The sequence below is a fragment of the Nothobranchius furzeri genome, chromosome 17 (assembly GCF_043380555.1).
Source record: "Nothobranchius furzeri strain GRZ-AD chromosome 17, NfurGRZ-RIMD1, whole genome shotgun sequence".
Classification (NCBI taxonomy): Eukaryota; Metazoa; Chordata; class Actinopteri; order Cyprinodontiformes; family Nothobranchiidae; genus Nothobranchius; species Nothobranchius furzeri.
In genome coordinates this window covers 49,167,283-49,188,628 of record NC_091757.1, presented here as the reverse complement: position 1 = coordinate 49,188,628, position 21,346 = coordinate 49,167,283, and the positions used below count along the sequence as shown (strand labels likewise).

General features: G+C 39.8%; 1 protein-coding gene across 3 annotated transcripts in view; it reads right to left on the bottom strand.

Moving 5' to 3' along the window:
- ccser1 (coiled-coil serine-rich protein 1) overlaps window positions 1-21,346 on the bottom strand; it is a 189,690-nt gene that overhangs the window by 46,837 nt on the left and 121,507 nt on the right. Inside the window, exon 11 of one of the 3 annotated variants that reach the window (XM_015972795.3) lies at window positions 18,371-18,419. The exons of the other annotated variants lie outside the window; for them this stretch is intronic. Within the exon in view, the coding sequence (XP_015828281.1) occupies window positions 18,371-18,419 (49 nt within the window). The remainder of the gene's footprint in view (window positions 1-18,370; window positions 18,420-21,346) is intronic. 3 annotated transcript variants of the gene reach the window in all.

Genomic DNA, 21,346 nt, shown 5'->3' with positions numbered 1-21,346 from the left:
GATACTACGTTTTAAATAAGTGGGATTTTGTGTTAAACTCAAACTTGACCAATAACAAACCAGCTTGTAAAAGACAAACCACAGGTGTCCCTCGTCTATCCTGTATGCGTTTCCTCTGCTTTGTCTCTTCATATACTAAATACCTGTCTGTGTCTTTCTCTGCCCCCCACTAATCCATCCATCATTTCCCTTAGCCTTACCCTAATTAATACCTGCGTCTGTCTCATCCATCCTCTCATCTATCACACTTGCTGGCCTGCCCAGGCCATTACCCACTGTGATGATGGTTTTGTTACAGTAATTAGCCTAATTACAGTTGTCAGTTATAACCTGGTCCTCTGCAGGGACCTTCTGATCCTACTTTGACTCTATCTGACCTTGGTCGTTAAAAGCATGTGTAGCACCTCAGTAGACATGGCTGACCTCGATGCATTACATACTCTCCCTTTTTCTACCTTTGATATCATTTCCCTTCTTCAGGTTTCACTTTGTTGCCTACTTTCCGCTCCATAAAACAATTCATTTATTTTTAAATTGTTCTGATTTTCTCCCACTACACTTGACCTTAAATCAGCCATGTGGTTAAAACAACTACTAACGCACTTGCTTCTATTCGTTCTGTATTTTACCACCAACTCAGAGTGTACACTTCCTAACCTAATGTGTTATGTGGTTTTTTTTTCACTTTAGAAACAGTAATGTATGCGAGATGTCCAGTTTAGTTTCATTTTTTATGTCATCTCATAAACGAACTGGAGGAGGCTATAAAGTCTTAATGAACAGGTGAGGAACACAGCTTATTTAATGTTTACAATAAAAAATAATGCTCTTCGCCTTTAATTCACTTATTGTGCTTCACACTGGAGTTCAGGACAGTATCTAACAGATAAGCATCTAAATGTAGTGGCATACATACTTTACAATACTTATAAAATAAAATAAAATACCACTTCTAAGTGTAAGTACTATTTATATAATGGAAAATAATTATTAATATAACCAAGTGTCATCTGCTTAGCTTTTAAAGGGACTATAAGGAAGTTTGAAAGCCAAAACATGTATAGAAATAATAAATGTCTTCTTCATACATTCTCCTGCAATGCCCTGGTCCTGTAGAATGAGCCCTGGCATTTTTACTGTGATTGCCTGTTTTTCTGTAAAATCACAGAAAAAGAGAGATGCTCGGGTCGAGCAGGCTGCTTCATGCGCGTTCACGCTCAGGCATAGCCCGTAGCATTTGCTATCCGTAGCTTTAGCTGTTTGTAACGCCTAGTGACAAAGCTAGCTACATTTCTGAGGACCCTTAGCTACTTTCTTCTAGATATTTCCTGCAAATTAGCAACAAATTACCCATTTTCGCTCCGAACCGTTCTTTGAGCTGTCATCAAGGATGTAAATGTTACAGATGCAAAGGACGTCACTGGCGCTTTGGCTCACCTAGTAAGACTCCCGTGCAGAAGTCCTGGGTTCGATTCTGGATGTGAACATAGTTTATTTAGAGTTTCTTTTTTACATTAATGGTATATTTTTTTACAGTAAGATGCCCACATTTTTATTTGAGACTCGCCGAACGGCATTGAATTCACAGATAAAAAAGATGTGGGTTCAAATTTCATTTTGGAACAATTTTTCAAGCAAGGGAAGGGAATGATCTGAGCATGCAGGAGGACTGACCCATCTTAAACCTTTGTCGGCTGTGCTGAAGAGAAAGGTACAAAACCAAATTATTTAATTAATTAGCTGTGCGTTCTCCTGTCCTCTGGGCCACACACACACACACACACACGGGAATGTCTCAGCTGTTATTTTCGTTAAGGAGTGTGCACGTACAGCATGCGCGCCTCGTGCACAAGCCTACTATTGAAGCTGCCGTTACGCTTTTGGCCTGAGGGGGCAACTGTGAGCATAAAAATTCAAAACTCTGTAAAGTCCCTTTAATGTAGATAAAATTTGTACTTATAGATAAGTACATTCCATCTTTATTCATACTTCTATATTTGTTATTTTTTGTTTAACACTGTTTCCTTTACATAGGCTCAGGCTCCAGTGCTGCGGCTACAAAATCTACTGTGGTCTATGTCCATGTAAACTACCAAAAGAAAGAGTAAACTCACTTCTTACGTAAGGAAGAATCAGCTTGTTTCTAGCGTTGTCTGTTCTTTCACCCTCCTTTGTTGACTTGTAAGCTGCAGAAGCTTTTCCAATTCGCGCTTCGCTTTTTTCACTGCAGTGGCCCAAAACAAGCTCCTGAATCATGAATTTTCTTCTTCCTGATCACGTGACGTGTGATATACACAGACGAAGATCAACTTTAGAGCGGTGATGTTTATTCTCACGGTGTGGGGGCTTGTTCTGACACCCACCCCTTAAAAAATGTAACTGATGACTTTAGTCGTCAATGGCAGCGAGTGGTTGGATTTAAAATAGCGACTTTGGTCGTCAATGGCAGTAAATGAGTTAATGAGCCTTAAATGCAGGAGAAAGGGGTAGAAGACAAATTTCGTGCTCAGCCAACATATTAAACTCAAAAGTATGAAGTACTAAATGGTTTCTCAGTGAACCTGCTCTTTAAATGAACTTTATTGGGCTCAACACACGGGAGGCGACATCGCCTCTCCTTCATTCATTTTCAATGAGACATGCGCGACAAAGCGATAATCGCGGGTCTCCCTCCTACTAAGCGAAACGCGAAAAACGTGCGTGTGAAATTTTGCGCTCGTGCACGTGTCGTGCACAGGCGACCCAGTAACGTGATCCCAGAAAGTTGAAATATTTTCAACTTTTCATCGCCGTCGCTCGAATGAGAACCAATCAATGGAGGTTTCATTCACTGACCAATGAGCAGACAGGATGCTCCGTACATCTCTGAGCAAACATGGAGGAGAAGTTGATTATTATTATGTTTTATATAGTAAAATCAGAAGTAAGATTTCACATAACTCTAGCAGCACCTTGTGAAACATCATATCTGCCACTTTTTAAACTCTGAACCGCTTAAATAACCTTAATTCCCTTCAACCTGACACAGCCAATCACAACAACGGAAGTTTCGATTTCTCCATGGAACAAAACGCGTAGACGGCTTTGCCGCTGCCGCGGTTCGCCTCCCGTGTGTCAGGTAATCAAAGGGACAGCGACTAATTTCGCTGATCGCGGTCGTTTGTCGCCTCCCATGTGTCGAGCCCCTAAGGCTTCATGACATGCTTTCCTTCCTTTTGCATTCATGCTGGACAAGAGATTCTAAAGACGTTTTTAAAAGCATTTGAAATAGTTTTAGAATGACTTCTTGAAACTCACATTTCTTGTGTATAAAATGAGATAAGCCCATTGAAATCTTCATTGTCCTTGTAGTCCTGGTACGCCCTGTGCCTTGACTATTTTTGAACAGTCGGAATGTTTAATATGAATATTGTAAATGTTTAATGGATAGCAGTCAAAACTATGTGGTAAAACCTGATTTAAGGCAGGCTTTAATTCCCTTGTCTTTCCTTTCCTCTCGGATCCCTTTTGCTACACATAATTATGATGAATGCAATGTTTTAGTACTTAATCCTGGCTTAGAGACATATGTTTGTGAGGGAATTTGTGACTGTGGCAGCTTTGTTATCATGATATATGTGATGGGAAATGATTTGTGCATGAACACTGCATGTTTGGGTGCAGACGCAGAGCCCATTTCTACACTGCATCAGTCTTAATGAGAACATTACTGCCTAAAGGTCTGACATCTCCTCCTGATTTTTCTCTTGCATTTCTATTTCAATTCTCCTTTTATGTCCACTTATTCTGCCTAAAACTCCCTGCAGCCACCACGCATCCTTCCATGTCTGACCCTCTCTCATTTTTGCACTCTGCATGCATTTCCTTTTAGAGCCCTTCCACCCCTTCCTCTCCCAGGCATCTTTCTGCTTTAATGAAACAGATGTCCCTTCATTAATAAAGACCTTCTCTACCATAGTAATGATGGACTGAGTGAGGGAAAGTGGGAGGAAGACCTTGCAACGATAATATGTGTTTGTGCATGTTATGTTACTAGCTAGAACACGCTGCACTGACTCGCTAATACAAAATGCTTCCACAAGCTAAACAAAAGTATAAAATGCGAATAGTGAGCATCGACTTGATCGAGTTGTATTAAAAATTCTGGAAATGATTTTAGCTGCCCCGCTAAACAAAAATATCCAGAAATTGATTACAGCGTGTGCTGTTGACTCGAGGCAGAGGCACAGGAAGAATCCCTCATGGCCAGTAAAGTGTACTGTAGCTAAAGGAAGTGCTTGGTTAGTTTCAAGGAGAGCTTAAGTAGCCTCCTGCTGTCTTTTGAGAATAATCTCACGTCTTTTCCCCTTCAGAGCCCCACATGCTGAGACATACCAGCTGTTCTGCCACGCTCACGCCAACACAAAAGTCTCCGCAAATATGGAAACCGTCCTTGCGCGAGCAAATACAGACGACGTCTGATAACACATGCACACACAGATGCACCGGTACGACGGCACAAATTCACACTTTTAATATTCAGCTTTATGAGCTGTCTGCTGCTACAACTGATCAATCAAATTTTAATTTCCCAAACACTGCAGTAGATGAAGCATCCTCCAGCTACAAGGCTAGAGCAGATCAATCAAGCGGTGAACTGAGGAGAAGGGTCAGGTGAAAACAAAGGCTTAGGAAGCTGTTTCCTACTAGATACTGTGAGCCATCAGTCTGAACCTCTACTATTTCAAAGGAAAGAATCAAGTGTCTCAACAGCAAGTTGAGCAACATGATTCACTTTTTGGTTGCAACAAATTATCGGGTTTATCATATTGAGTCGGCCGAGCATCTGTTTTGTAATTATCGGCGATGGGAAAACATGTCACATCACCAGGAAAGGGCAGAGAAAATGTTAACTTCTCTCTAGTGACAAAACTAAACAACTTGGCCTTTTTCAGTGAGCTCAAATGTTTGTCAGATTTTTTTAATTGCTACTCCAAACTCCAAATCTACCATGCTCACTTTCCTTTTGAGCTCTTGCCCAGTCTTGTCCTTGCTGTTCATTTAAAACCTCAACCTCAGACAAACTCAGACTATTCCATCTAATACAGACTTAATGGACGAGAACATTGTTTCAACGTGTTCAAATGCTGATTAGCTCGGACAATACTTAAAAACTAGGATAAATACCGAGCACCAGCTTCTGTTTAGTGAAACAGCCTCAATGAGCGCCTCCTTCATTTACAGGTTTTATCTATGTTGAGCGTTAAGAAAATGCTAACTGCTGCCCTTTTAACACAGTGACAGTGTGCACGAAGTGCCAAGGTCGTGCGCTTGCTTTGGTGTTTACATTCCAGGAAAGAAGAAAGAAGAAGGACGAAGAATGCTTTTCATTAATTAATCAAAGAACTTTATTTCTAATAAAGCTAATCAAAACAAATGTTGGTCAATAATAATCAGGTGACTGATCTGTGAAATCAATGTAATGATTTATGTGTTTATTGAATAACAGGACTAACTCAGCCAGACATCCTGATTCACACAAGGTAAACATCATGACACATTGTTCTCATCCAATCAGAACTTCCTTTCTGTTGCAGGGCAGAATCTGGAGTGTTTAGTTAATCTGTCCACTCCGATTTGCTACGAATTATAAACAACTAAGTTAATAAAATAGAGCAACGCCATTTTAACTTCAGTTCCATCTCAGTTCCATCTGAGTTTACATCTGAGCTCCATCAGAGATTCAACATAGTTTCAACCAGCTCTCAAATCATCATCGCTAAAGGGAATTACAGACTGGCCAGCTGTATTTTCTACTTTTAAGCTGAGAACTGTCAAGCTGGAAAATTCTGTCGTTTTAACAACAAGATGACGGTTCCTTCAAAATAAAAGCTGAACGCGCTGACATCTGCCGCTGCTACCGGGAGCCGATCCGCAGACGGGTTTTGTCGTGCTGCAGACGCTGTTTCATCAGTTCCAGTACCAAGGAAGGTCCGAGGACCTGACATTCCTGATCTGACCCGGGAGGCTCCGAAACGGTACGTAGACCACGGCACAGATGGCGTTTCATGTTTCTTCCTCCTGAAGCCCTCGTGGTTCGTAGTCAAAACATCTGACACCCAGATCCGCCTGCCTCAGCTGGAGATTCTGAACTGACACACACACACACACACCAACGCTTCAACATCCAAATCCATATGCATCCATCATATAGAGTTAGTCCTGGTGATTGTTTGAATAATAATTATACAAATAAAATATTCTTAAACCATCCCAACTCTCTCTTTTCTTGTCTCTAAGTCAATACAAAGTGTTTGAATAAAACTCCCTGAAGTAAAAACAACCTCTTCTGATTATAAGGGCCCAGTCTGTAGATTAATCTCTGGACATAATAAAAGTGTAAAGAATATACCAACTATATTCCGCTACACTGTTCATTTAAAACCTCAACCTCAGACAAACTCAGACTATTCCATCTAATACAGACTTAATGGACGAGAACATTGTTTCAACGTGTTCAAATGCTGATTAGCTCGGACAATACTTAAAAACTAGGATAAATACCGAGCACCAGCTTCTGTTTAGTGAAACAGCCTCAATGAGCGCCTCCTTCATTTACAGGTTTTATCTATGTTGAGCCTAAACAACAGATGGTACAGCAGCTGAATCACAATAAACCAGAATACAAAGACATCGACTTTCAGTGGAACTAAACGCTGTTTTTGTGATTAATTTACGCCTCAAAAAGCATTTAATTGAAAGAATGTGCAAAGCGCTGTTGAAATCATTTCTATTTAGTGACAAATTCAACTTGGGATGAGTCCTGAAACCCAACTGTGCCAATGGTGCAACGCAATCACCGCCACAGAAATCACCTCCCATCAATCAAAACGGCCAACCTGTGGTTTCGCTCGGCATGAATTACTCTGAGACAGGTAGTTAAGGGTTCAAAACGACTGCTGAGTCAAATTAATCTGTTTTTATAAATCACAGGAGAATCAGGCCCCGCGAACACAACAAATGATAAATGCTGATTAAAAAAGAGCAGGAAATGAGGACTACTACGGCTATTTGAGGGGCATCACTGTCACCATAACATGATTAAATAAATATCATCTTCACATGGATTATCAGACTGGTGATGAAGGTTGCTACAATATTTTGGGTCAGGAGAAACTGGTTTTCAATTTCCATCTATTAGACTGATGCCTATCAAAAAAAGATACAGGAAATCACCATCTGGGATTACAAAGGAATTATGATGTAACATCTTTTATTCTGTTACGGTTTAATCAATGCCGAAATCCATGAATACGGAGAATAGGGCCTCAGCTGTTTGAAGTAGCCGTCTCGATACCGTCAATCACTGCATACTCCTTTTTTTTGTAGCTCTTTTTCGGCATTCTCACACACGCTGTCAGGACCTACAGATAGAAATTGATTTCCATCTTTGGGAGAGGAACAGGAGAGGAGATTTGGCAGGGATAAGGAAGCCACTTGAGAGCCTCGGGACCCACACAGAATTAGAATGCTTTGGATTATACCCCTGGGGTCAGATTTACCATAACAAAGGTAAATCAAATGTTCAGCTGTCTTGATTAGAGAGAGAAACAGGCCGAGCGATATACGGTTAGAAAAATGATGGATAGATGGCAGATGGCACACGCAAAGCTGGGCCAGTTGTGAGGTTATCTCTGCCTAGAGGGCAAATAGGCCATTACATACTCGACGGCCTGCCACACTGGATCAATCAATTACAAAAAATAATGGAAAGATGAAAAAATAGAAGGTATTCTCTCTGATTTCTGGTCTTTTTTTTTTACGACAACCCAAAACAACAGATCAAGTCGTGACATATTGAATATAGAGCTGAAATACATAAAACAAAGATGCATTCAAGCCCAGGATTGTAGTGTGTCTCAGACACTCATACCTGTTGCTTTCCTCCGTCACACCATGCTGCTTACTGCTTCCACACAAATGAAGGGAGACGTGCACAGATGGAAAAACAGAGAAAAGAAGACAAAAAAAGATGATGTGACGACATGAGTGAAGTAAACAATGAGCAGGGAAAACATAAAAATGAACCATAATGCAGAGATAAAACTAAAGGAGGGGAGGACCATAAAGGACACAAAGTCTTTTAAAAAGACTCACATGCATCCAGTACTTTTATAACCTGATCCAGCTTAGCTCTACTTATTTACTATTAATGTATTTAATCAATACATTTGCAGGGGTCTTTAGCAGGAACGAATGCCTTGTAAGTTGTACTCGCGGGGAAAAAATACAGCGGTGCACCATTTCTCTGACCTAAAAGTTGCCCACATCACAGCTGTGCTTAACACGACAGGTTTTGGAGTCTTATTTACTGATATTTGGTGATCTCGACTTGGACTGGATAACAGCAACGTGACATTACCACTGACTTGCAACATGGATGTTTTATCTCCACGAATAACACATTTGGAGGAGCTTCTGCCATTTGGTGAAGTTGCTAATGCTAATGGTTAGCTTGGACTAGTTGATATGTTTTCTGCTGTTTCCTGGACGCTAAACCAACAACAGCCTTCCCCCTCGTAATTCAAGATGGGTGAGGCCATGAATGTTAATTGACAGTGTGACGTAGATGTAACGTGACGAAATGGCCTGATTTTGAGATCCCACAGATCAAATGCACAGCCAGGTCAACTTACCCTGGCTATGACACATCTTACTGTATTTTCCTCTGACAGGATTCGGATGTCTGCACGTAGCCCCTTAATTCAGAGCCTACTTCCTCACACCAGCTGGACTGCAGAGATAATAAAATATAAACAATAACATCTTGTCCTCCAAGATCCATCACAGAGGAACTCTTTTAAATAAATCCCTTTATTACCAGATGAAGAAGAGAAGATTTTATAATTAAAAATAATCATTGAATGAACTTTTGTTATTGCTACTTATAAAATTATAAATAATGAAATGTTCATTAATCTGTGCTCAATGATATGTTTAGTACTTGACGAGGTCATAACATTTGCACTCACAAGTAAAGTAAAGTTAACCCATGACACATAAGTTAACGTTTTGCCTGGATTCGGAGTCTCCATAACAGAGGGTGTGTCTCTGCGATGCTTGGTAATATCTTCAAACTTGTCAACCTGTGGTTGGTTAGTCAATCATAACATCAGTCCATTAAAACTAGCCAGCTCTGGTTTTCCCTCAGTTCGAACAGCTCGAGAGTTCTAGAGCGAGCTTCAGACCGGCCATCTTTAGCACCTCTTTAACCAGTAAGGATTTTGACACGTCGTCAAAACCTTTAACCTTTTTCGCACCTGCAAAGCTGAAACAACAAGATAGTTTTCCTGCAGAACAAAGCTGACTCCAAACTCCTTCAGAGTTATTTTTAAGACGCTCTGTTTCATCCATCTGTCGTGACCTGAGAGACATCTCCGGACTGAAAGAACCGGCACCTCGGTCCTCTACAGCCCTCCGGTGCCAGCGGTCATCCGACCTCTCACTTTCGGATCCACCAAGAGGGTCTCTTAATCCGGGTAAAGTAGACATACAGATAGCGTCTGAATGTGGTTCTGATAATAACATCTTTATAGTTTATTTGCAAACCAAATTCTTCCCATCCAGAACTCAGCTCTGAGAACGGAGATTCTTAATACAATATTCACACATAGGTTCCAGACACCATCTTAGATCGCATTCACTCACAGTAAATAATAATTTACAGTGATCCCTCGTTTATCGCGGTAGATGCGTTCCAGACCTGGCCGCGATAGGTGAAAATCTGCAAAGTAGGGACACCATATTTACAGTATTTATTTAACAGGTAAGTATTCAGTATTCAGACTTTTAAAACCCTCCCTTTACATAGAAAAAAAAATTACTTGTTTTTTTTTATAGTTTTATTACAAAAAGTGGATTTTATGATGAAATTGATGAAAAAAAATGGAATTTCTTGATATTTCGCATAGAAAAATACCGCGAATCGGTAAAAAATACCGCGAATAGGCGAATTTCCCTTGAATAAGGCTCCAAAGAAAAAAATCCGCGAAGTCGTGAATCCGCTATAAACGAACCGCAAAGTAGCGAGGGATCACTGTAAACCATTTGTCAAGTCTTAAGTGTTTGTAAAATAAATTCTTACTTTGTTTATAAACCTGAGTGTTTCTTGAATCAAAGCGAAGTGTGTACGATCCCTTAATAATTAAAAGAATCCTAGGATCTTCTAATTAATCATACTAAGACCAAGCCGGGGATATTCTATTTATATTGAGTATCATAGCTTTGGTCACAAGTGGTGGTAATAATAATAAATAGTTCTTAAGCAATTTACCCTCTGTTATCATTACATAGATCTGTCAGGAATTTTAAATCCTAGAGTTTCACCATCTATTTTCTATCAGACGCTAATGAAGGAGACAGGTGTAGGAGACTATTTTTCATGTTCAGCCTGCATGAAAAACTCAGAGTGACCGATTGTAATCAGAAAAAAACATTAAAAACATAGTTTGTGAACCACACTTTTAATTGAAAATATACAAGCATCATCAAAGATTCTTTTAGTGTTTTACACCATTTTAAAGGCAATTAAAGCTATCTAATGTCAATGAAATATTAGCTATTACAACATTTTTTATGTTTATGAGCATTTTAATGTAATAGACCATGACCATTGTAATTATCTTGAATGTCCCTAATGACACACATAACGCATGCACAGTTAGGAAACGAGCTCTTCTAAACTGCCTTAGCACTGATAAGACGACAGGCTGTCGAAATAAAACTCTGTAGCAATAAAGTCAAGCATTTTATATTCAACAAAAACAAATGTTCTCTCAAATGCATGTCATACAACAAAGAAGTTAAAAAAATAGCTGATGTAAAAGGAGATGGAACTAGAAAATGGTCTCAGTCGAAAAATGGTGCATTAAACTGGATGATAGACACAGAGGAGTAATAAAAAACCTGCAGCACCTGGAGAGAATGCCAAAACAGTAGGAGGTCTGGAAAAGGGACATCGAACAGAGCAGATGAGAGGTGGATCAAAGAGCAAGGCGGGAGGATAAAAAGGAGAGATGCCAGCTCTGTTTAGGGGTTTTCAAAATGGCCTCAAAGTTGTTGTGTCGTCTTGGGAATTCAAACTTTCACAGTTCAGCTGCCAAGATTGTGTAAATAATTACAAAATGACAATAAAATTTGATAAATTTGTCAGAAATTAAGTGTGGTTTTGTTGACAGATCTTCCCAGGGTGCATTTTTGGCTAGTTAGGAGCAACTCAGCAGCTACTGACATTTGTCCCAGAATGCAACGCTAAGCAGGCCACAGGAGGACAAACCTGCACATACAAGCTGCACCAAGGAGGAAAATATACAGACAACACACTGCAGGTGTGGAAACACCTTTTCTTTGCTTTAAAAAAGATAAATGTTTCTAACTCAAACTGCAGATTATTTAGACACAAATAAATCCCATGGCATTTCAAACTAAATACTTTTAATTTCGGTCATCATCTCTGCAACCTGATTTTTTTTTCTAACTCAGAAAGCAAAAACTGTTGCTGCTGCTGCTCTCATTAATCTGTTTTTCAGCTCAGTTTTTCACATGAACTGAACCGCAAATATGCTTCTGCTCGTTTGGGATACACCTCTGCTACATTTTTTATGTGGTTTAGTAACTTACTTTAACTGAACGTTTCAGATGCATTTGTCTGCATAACTCCTGAATTTTGTCCAAACGTTTTAACATTCATCTAAAGCGAGAACCTCTCAACATCTCAAACATCTGAAACTTTTTTTTAGATGTAAAAAACACCCATGACTCTCAAATATTGTACTGAAATCTGTCTACATGTGATTATCCAAGGTAATCCATCCCACCTCACAGGTATGACATATCAAGGGGCTGATTAGACAGCATGGATAATGTATAGGTGTGCCTTAGACTGCCCATAATAAAAGGCCACCCTTTGGCCATGGAAGGGCAGAAAACCAGTCAGTATTTGGTGTGGCCACCATTTGCCTTACTCCATGAAAAACACATACATGACTGCTTTAGTCAATGTCTGAGCCTCTTAATTGTACTCAAGTCTCCACTTAAATGTATAAATATCTAATCATAAATATGGTCCTCGATACTGAAGGCTGGGGGAAATTGGCAGGAGGATGGAGAGAGATGACAATGTAGAAAACAAAGAAATAGAAAAGGCAGAACAGTGTTATGTTGTTTTATGTCAGGTCAACACTTGATCTGGACTGCCTGAGTGATCTCTTTAAACTTTACACCTATTTAAGTTTTGTTTGTGTCGTTTTTGCTCAGGTTTCTCTCTCATCCTTGGTTCTGTTGTAGCGAGTATGTCTGAAGCTGGGTTCCTCCTCCTCTGCTCTCTCCAATCTGCTTCCAAAACAGTTTCAAACTTGCCTTTTCATTCCTCGTCTTCTATTCAACTTATTTTAAACCCAGAAATTAAAAAAAAACTGAAAAAAGTTAGTCATGAATAACTGCAGTAAAATACAGTTTTCCTTTATTCCCTCACAACTATTCTTAATCACACCCTCACTTGCTTTTTTTACCACCCTCATCCCTCCTTCCCATGGCTACCTCAAAGCACAACCCTCTCCATTTTAAACTCCGTCTCCCCTCCTCTCTCCTTCTGTCCTGATTCCGACCTACACCAGTGTACCCACTGTCATTGTTCAGATAATTATTTATTAACATGTTTATGTCGCAGCCTTCCCTGCCTGTCTGTTGCTGCCATCTGTGCCCAGTTAGGTGCCTGCCTCCTTGTGCTGCTCTGTCCTGCCTGTGGGGAGGAAAAATAAGTCGTACACGGGGGCACAGATAAGAGATTACCGCAAAAACGGCGACACACAAAGCCACATGCGTTGAGCTGACAGTCCCGATATTCCACCTGTGCTGCCCCTGGGGCTAGGTGGGGTTAGCAGGGAGGGGAGGAGCACAGTGGTGGTCACCACAGTCCCTTCTGTCCTGTCCTGTCCGCTTTGTTCTTTTGTGTCAGTGAAAGAAAGTGGTGGTAGCAGCTTGGCAAAGTTACACAGAGGACGCGGTAAAACTGTTATGGCAAATAAGGAAACTCTCTGAGGATAACTGGAGCTACGAGGACAAAATCCTGATTCTGGCCGTGCTTCCTCCGTTCTTTCTGTGAAAGGATGTTTTATTGAAAAGAACATATGGCATTACAACGTACACCATGCTAATGTATCCTGAACTCAGTCCTGAAAGATTTAGGCTTTTGGCCTGAGGGCTAATAAAAACACGATGTAATGTGACAGAAGGAGGAGGAGGGGGGAAGGTGGACAATAAGAGGAGAGAAAACGGAGAGATGAATGAGGTAACAAGCTGAGGAAGACAGAGGGACTCAGAGAGCCAGTGGGACTGCGAAGGGATTGTGATCATACATTCTGGATCTCAATAAATAAACAGGACAAATATTCTCCATCTCCACTCCTCCGTCTTTGCTTGTCTCACAAGTCCTTCCAAGTCCCCTGTTATCCATTCCCTCAACATGATCTCCGTCGGCTGGCTTCTTCCCTTCATGGCAACCCATCGTTCTCATCTCCTCCGTTCCACACAGCAGCTTTCATTCTCTCTTTCTTTATTCCTTGCATTCATCTTCTAACAAACTAATCTTGTCTGTCTCAGTAGTTGTCTCCGTGTGTACATACGCATGAGAGCAACGCTCTGTCAGAGGAGAAGACTGGGAGGTAGGCTGCCAGAGGAGGTGCTCGTGGTGGCCTCTATCAAGAAGTCGAGAGGAGTGCGGGTACTTCCTCAGGGAGTGTTCGTCATTAGCGTGAATGGTACACAGGAGAGCATGTACAAACTGTGTGTATATGTGTCTGTTTGAGTGCCTCCGTCTATAATTAGGAGTCACAGCGAGTAGTGCGGTGGATCACAGTTAGATAAGTGCTCTGGCAGCTAGCCAGCACCGGAGCAAGCCTCGTGCATGCACACACACACCCACAGAGACGGCTCCCACTTCCTCGACTGTGATATGACAGCGCGGTGTTTGCTGCAGATGATTTGGCTTCACTCTCCTCTGAAAAAGAGCCACCTGCAGATGGCAGGGGCTGGCCGGATGCATCCAGTGCTGCTTTGAAAGTGTACATCTCTGCCCGGAAACCACATCTGCAAACACACACCCACACACCTGCACTTTCTCATCTGCCCATCCAATGCAGTCAACAAGGGAATCACAACAGCTACGATAAATAGAGACTCTTATGATGTGGAGCAGTCACAAAAACTCATAACAGGAAATTATTCATCCCCCTCTTTCAACCTCGGGACATTTTACAAGTGCAACGGACAGATTTCTCCAACTTGCACACACACACACACACACACACGTATCGTCAGCCCCTCACCTGCTACTCCTTCCCACTATGCCAGTATCAGTGGACCACACACATGTATATTAACTCAACTACTTGCTCTGCTAGCTGCAGACGTATGCTTCACAAGGCACTTAATCACAGACAGTCGGAGCATTTACAATTCAAATTAATTCTTCGAGGCTGTGGTACGCTCTGCGAGTCTCGTGTCAGGCATTTATGGCGCGCTGCGAAACATTTCATCCTAATGTCACTGAGAGTATTAAGACAGGAGGACGTATACATTGTCTTTGACATTTAGGAGTCATAGGCTTTGGGTTTTATCACTCAGTGCCATATTGATTTTATGTGGCAGATAAAAACTACAACTTTGTTGAAATTTAAAGAGACATCTGTGTTGCGAATGCGAAACCTACAACAAACTGAAAAAGAATAACAAGATTATTTATTTCTGAATAAAGAAAAAAATGCCACTAAAAGGTTTTGCAACAAGTGGAAGATTAAAACAGCTGAGATAATTAACACTAAAGCCATGTTAACAGCAGAATGTGCAATCGGCAATTATCTGAGAAAAACACAAGAATTTGATGCCTTACGACTAAAAATGTCCTTTCGTGCAAGCTGCAGCTCTACTAGAATCAAGATACTAATGCATGTTCTCTGAATTAACAAAATAAATCATTTAAAAATATTTTTTGGTGAGAAGAAGAAAAAAATAAATATACAGCCTTAAGTAGCTTCAATGATGACAGTTGAATCAATCATTAATAAAATTAAATACTTTAGAATTTTTCTGAAACGTCCAAAAAGTTTGTGTGTCTACGGTTTGCATTTGATGTTTACTGGATTCAAACATTGAGAAGTACCATCAATCTGGAAGTCTACTTTTGCGACTCCTTTACTAAAACGTTTTAACAAACTACAGACCAATATCTAAAGTGTGACCCTTGTAAGTGAGCAACTGAAAGACTTTTTATATTCAAATGACCTTTAACCAAGTCCGCAATCAGATTTAAGAAAAAAAAAGCACAACACCATCACTGCAGCTACAAAAGTGATCAATGACATATTTGTTCTCTAAAAAAAAGCAGTACCAGGGCTGGGCGATAAATCGAAAAAGCATCGTCATCGAAATTTCTGACTCATGTTCCAAAATCTCTACGCTGGTTACCAGTAAACAACAGAATCGAGTTCAAAGTGCTTCTACTAGTTTATAAATCATTCAATGACATGGGGGCAAAATACAAGTCGGATCTCCTTCCTGTACTGTGTAACTACCCAGCAGGACTCTGAGATCCATAGGAAACAGTCAGCTTGTAGAACCCCGGATCAGAACCAAACAGGGTGAAGCAGCTTTTATCTACTTTGCTGCACACCGATGGAATCGGCTTCCAAATCTGGAAACCTTTAAATCAAAATTGAAAACCTTCATGTATTCATCAGCATTTCAATGACTGTTTCTTATACTGCACATTCGACGGGCAGGTTGTGCTCTGCATTTTTGAGCGTCCACAAGGGAATACCACAGGGTTCAGTTTTGGGACCCCTCTTGTTCGTTATGTGTATTAATGAAATGGGACAAAATGTGTCGAATGCTGATGCAATTTCAACTGCCTTCTATAATGTTTTATATAACTTTGTGTAACTGAGTATATTTGTAACTGTATCATTTGCTGCCTCTTGGCCAGGACTCCCTTGAAAATTAGGTTTTTAATCTCAATGAGACTTTCCTGGTTAGGAGAATAAATAAATAACTTCTGCCTCAAGCCTCTAGTGGACATTTTCAGAACAGCATCCTGGGGTTTCTGAATTTTTTTTACTCACATGTTTATATAAAAACTGCCCACCTTCACACACACACACACACACACACACACACACACACACACACACACACACACACACACACACACACACACACACACACACACACACACACACACACACACAGAGAGAGAGAGAGAGAGAGAGAGAGAGAGAGAGAGAGAGAGAGAGAGAGAGAGAGAGAGAGAGAGAGAGAGAGAGAGAGAGAGAGAGAGAGAGAGAGAGAGAGAGAGAGAGAGAGAGAGAGAGAGAGAGAGAGAGAGAGAGAGAGAGAGAGAGAGAGAGAGAGAGAGAGAGAGAGAGAGAGAGAGAGAGAGAGAGAGAGAGAGAGAGGGAAACAAGCATATGTTTCTCATGGGCTTAACAGTGCATATAGGTGCTCCTGTGTAAATGGAGCAAACAAATGACACTAATGGCTCTTACTGCCTTTCTTATGCTTTAATCTTCAACACAGGGGCCATTGTTCTCAGAAGTGCAGACCAGACAAAAGCTTCTTTATGGCCTGCTTTCTGAGCAAGAAACATCTCCTTTCTGTGCATGTATTTTTTTAATACCTGCTTACAAAGACCTGCCAGATGACTTGGAGTGGTTTTGAGAAGGGGGGGGGGGGGGGGAGGGGAGGGGAAAGCTGGTTTGAGAAAGGTCAAAGGTCACACAATGCTGTGGGACTGCAGCTCAGACAGGGTTTAAGTTTAAATATAAACAAGAAGGGGAACACTGCATTCACACACCAGTGCTTTTTATCCTACAGCATGCTTTTTTACAATCCAGTACAGTGCGGAGGGGTGGGGTGGGGGGTGCAAGTACATTTTGGCTTTCCTCTTGGGTTTTAAATTAATTTTTTTATTATTATTATTATTCCTAAAAATCCCATTTGACATGATATTTTCTGTAGAGTTTTACACACTAAAGTATTTAAAATGAAGTATTTACTTTAATAACTTGTAGACTAATGTCACAAATTAGCCTCACATAGCTCCCAGTCCAGAGTATGTATCAGGATAAATTAACAGGGGTGCTAACCCCCTGGAAGATAGGGAAAAAGGCTATTTTATTTATTTTTATTACTTCTATTTTGTTCTATGATTACATAATAAACTCTAACAGGTTATTGTGTAGTTGTTACATGGACTCTAGTATAAAAAATAACTAAAAATTTGGGGGGAAAATCTGATTATTGTTTCATAGATTAGGTTTTACCTACTTTAATGTAAGATTAGATCTTATTAAAGTTAGATGGTTTCTATCATTTCAGATTGTTGGTGGCCAAGCTTCTAAATGTGTCTTTACAGAACATCAAACTAACAAACAAAATGCAGACAACAGGAATTAAAATGCATTTGGTCTCTTTCAAATAGGCTGAAATCTTGATTTAGCTCTTAAACACTTGAACGCTCTTGTGAAGCTAGAGACGCTGAATCCACTTCACACTGTTCAATATCTAAAATCCTGCCATTAGTCACTATCACTGGCCTATGACAAAAATGATCTGCAGCATTGAAATGCAATAGAAGACAAATTATCTGCATCACTGTCTGATGCTCGACAATTTTCTTACCGTTTAGACAGAAACCACAGAAAATATTACAACAGAGTTTGCAACAGACAGAATCAGTCTGTTAAATTGGAATTTAACAGAAATAGATTATATTTGATCTCAGATATTTCTGGGTACATTAGGGTATGTTAGGCAGCATTCTTGTTTACAAAACAAGACAAAGCAGTGCAGGTGGCATAACACATACAAGGGCTCCATACTAGGACTTGATTTTTTTATTTTTTAATGGTCATTTTACTTTGCATCAGTATTTTGCTTCACATAACAGTTGTTTAAATCTTTCTAAAAATAAATAGGTTTCCTGCTGTAACAAATGATTTTAGTACTTAATATTGGAAGCGTTTCTCCAATTTTCCACTTGAAACAGTAATTAAACAATTGAATTGAATTATGTGAAAGTAAATTATGACTGCACCTACAGGCTTTTAAAAACTTGAATCCATTCTAATTGTGTAAAACATGTGATTTAAGAAGCACATTAGCTCATTTGTGAAGTAAAACAATTTCAGACATGAGTCTAATCAGCCTTGATTAGACCTGCAGATTAATCAAGCCCTAGTACCAAGACCTCCGTTTTTTTCCCCAATCTATGACTTCAAGGGAGACCACTACAACACAGTCACGTACAGTCAGGTGATATCAGAACAGAGACACTCACTTAGTTGTCTCCTTGATGACAAAGTGGCGCTCCCATGCGCCTTGATGCCCTGGAATAAAAAGACACGATGACAGAGTAGCCAATGAAAAACAATGTTAATAAAATGAGAGAGGATGGAGACGAGGAGCTAGTTAAGGTTGGATAGAAAGAAGAAAAAGCATTCAACAATTTTTATGTAAAACTGCATGGGTTTTATTTACTTATACTTTGATCAAACTCTGATTGTTTTTAAATGTTCTATATAAATAAAGCTAATTGATTGATTGATTGATTGATTGATTGATTGATTGATTGATTGATTGATTAATTGATTGATTGGTTGATGTGTGTTTCTTGATGGAAGGTCTAAAAAGGATTGAGCTCCAGAAAACACAGCAGATGAGGTTCATAAATATCTCTGGTTCATTATTTTGGTTCACTATTCAAAGAGTAATATTAATTGTTACATGTTATTATGTTATATAAAATCTATATTACTCTTTATATTAAGCAACTATTGAAACCAGTTAATCAACTTGGTTGAGTAAATTCCACATTTGATTTCTGACACCTCATTCACACCGAGTATGGAACAGAGGCCGTCCGGACTGCATACAGCTTCCACAAAGAGAAAAACAGTGCAGATCCAGATGTGGAGCTCAGGAAAGTTTACGAATGGACTTTATTTATTCCTAATGCCACATGCTTGTTCAGTTTAAGAAATTATACAAACCAGACATGAAGTAAGATGTGGAACAATGAGGTGCATCTGCTATATTTTAAAATAAAACCTGTCTAGCATTTGTTTTACTGCTTTTTTATTACTAATGATGGGATGCCAGCTCACAGGGTATGATGGGTAACATTATTTTTACAGGTATATCTTTAAACATTTTGTGTTATATTTCTAATTTGTTTTTTCAGCTCCTCTATATACATATTTGTTATTGTGTGAACTCTAGCAATGGGTACCGAATTCGGTACTTTTTAAGGTACCGACCGAATTCCACAGTACCGACTGAGCACCGATTCACGTCATTTGAAACGGTGCCTCATTTCGGTACCCGTCCTTCACAACGAGAACTTGCCTAGACAGCTGCGCATGTGCAAGAGCGTTGTGTCGTCGGTCGCTGCGAGCCAGTTGTAAACAGAGCAGCATGGTAGAAAGAACGCACGCTAAATCTTGGGTCCACTTCACTAAATGTGATGGGTAACTGGGTGATGATGAAACCAGCGACAACGCTCCGCTAATGGTGCGTTCGCTTTCTCCTCGGAGCTCTGAATTTCCGACTAGAAGAACATGAACGCGCTCTAAACTTTGGCTTCACTTTACTAAATGCGACGGGTGATTGAGTCAAGATGAAACCAGCGACAACGATCTAAGTGTGAGGCATCATCGTTTTAATCTGCTCCAGCAGCTAAATAAACTGTTTAAGATAATGTTAGCTTGATATGTTAGCTTCCATTGTTATCAGCTAATGGTGCGTTCGCTTTCTCCTTGGAAATTCTAACTTCCCAGCAGGAAAAATCAAATGAAAAAGGACGGCAAAAGGAATGAAGATACACAGTAAATTTAGTTCACAGTAAAAATGTTTGCTTCAGTTTAATTATCAGCTTATAAAACTACAAGGACGATGTTAAAATACAAACAGTTGAATGTTATTTATCACGATATTTATCAAATATGGTTACATATTGAGAAAAATATATATTTAATTATAAAAGAGTATTAAAATATTAAACACTCAAAAGTATCGAAAACTGGTACTGTTAAGTACCGGTATCGATTCCTAGGTACCAGGAATTAGTACAGAATCGATTCAAATGTCAAAGGTACCCATCCCTAGTGAACTCATCTGATCTCCCATGATTGGGTGCTCTTATGGGAGCAGATGTCCAGAGATGTTCAGCACATGAACTGCAGTCGTTGTGAAAAGCAGTTTGTCTGGAAGTTGTACGGAAACCGGACCTTATTTGTTCCGTAGTCAGTGTGAACCAGGTGTTAGAGTGCACAGAAAAACAACACACGTGTTAAAGGGTCAAAGCCACGTACAGCCAACAGTAACGTGTCAGTCTTTTGCTCCACAAGACTATTCCTAGATCGGAACTCTACTTGAAGGCCTAATTTCTGTTTAATACATTGACATGGATTTATGCATAATTATTTAGAATATATTTACTACACAAGAATAAATATGATGAGATAACATTAAAAAAACACCAGATAGGAAAGAAAAAGCTGAGGGTTAACCAAACATGGTGAGAAACGGCAATACAGGATGAGTAGGGACAAGAAGGGCAAAGGTAAGGTGAAAGAGGAAAAGTAAAGCGTGAGAGTAATAAAAGGAAAGAATGTGAGGCAAGCAGAGCAGCATGGTTATGATGGTTGAGGATATGATAATCAAAAAAATAAAAAGTTGAGTGAAATTGTATCAATAAAATGTTGAGAAAAGTGCAAAAGATGTAAAGGCAAGAGAAGTAAATAGCTTTGAGAAGAAGAGCAGAGTTTAAAAGCAATAACAATGACAGGCAAAGGAGAAAGATGAATATGAAATGAAGGGAAAAGGTGGCGGGGGTGGGGGTGGGGGTGGGAGAAAAAGAAATATGAAAATGGAAAAGGATCAGAGACTCCAAAATGGTGGATATTGGATGTGATGAAAGCAAGAAAACTAGAAACCTGATGCTTTTTTGATAACATTGATTATTATGAATGGGTGGAAAACCGCATTGACACTCAGAATAATATAAAAAATGTCTATATAGGACAGAAAACTGCATCTCAAACCCCTCCTCCTTCTATCTTTCTTTTTAATTTATTTTCCAGGTTGCACCATTACTCAGTAAGGACTAGGCTGTACAAAATGATCTAGTTTACAAGAATAGGAGTGGGAGACCTACATAGTCACACTCAGCGCTGGACCCATCCATCCCTCGTCTGAAACTGGAGCAGATGTGGTGAGCATTGATGACGCAGGATCATATCTCATTGTACATATT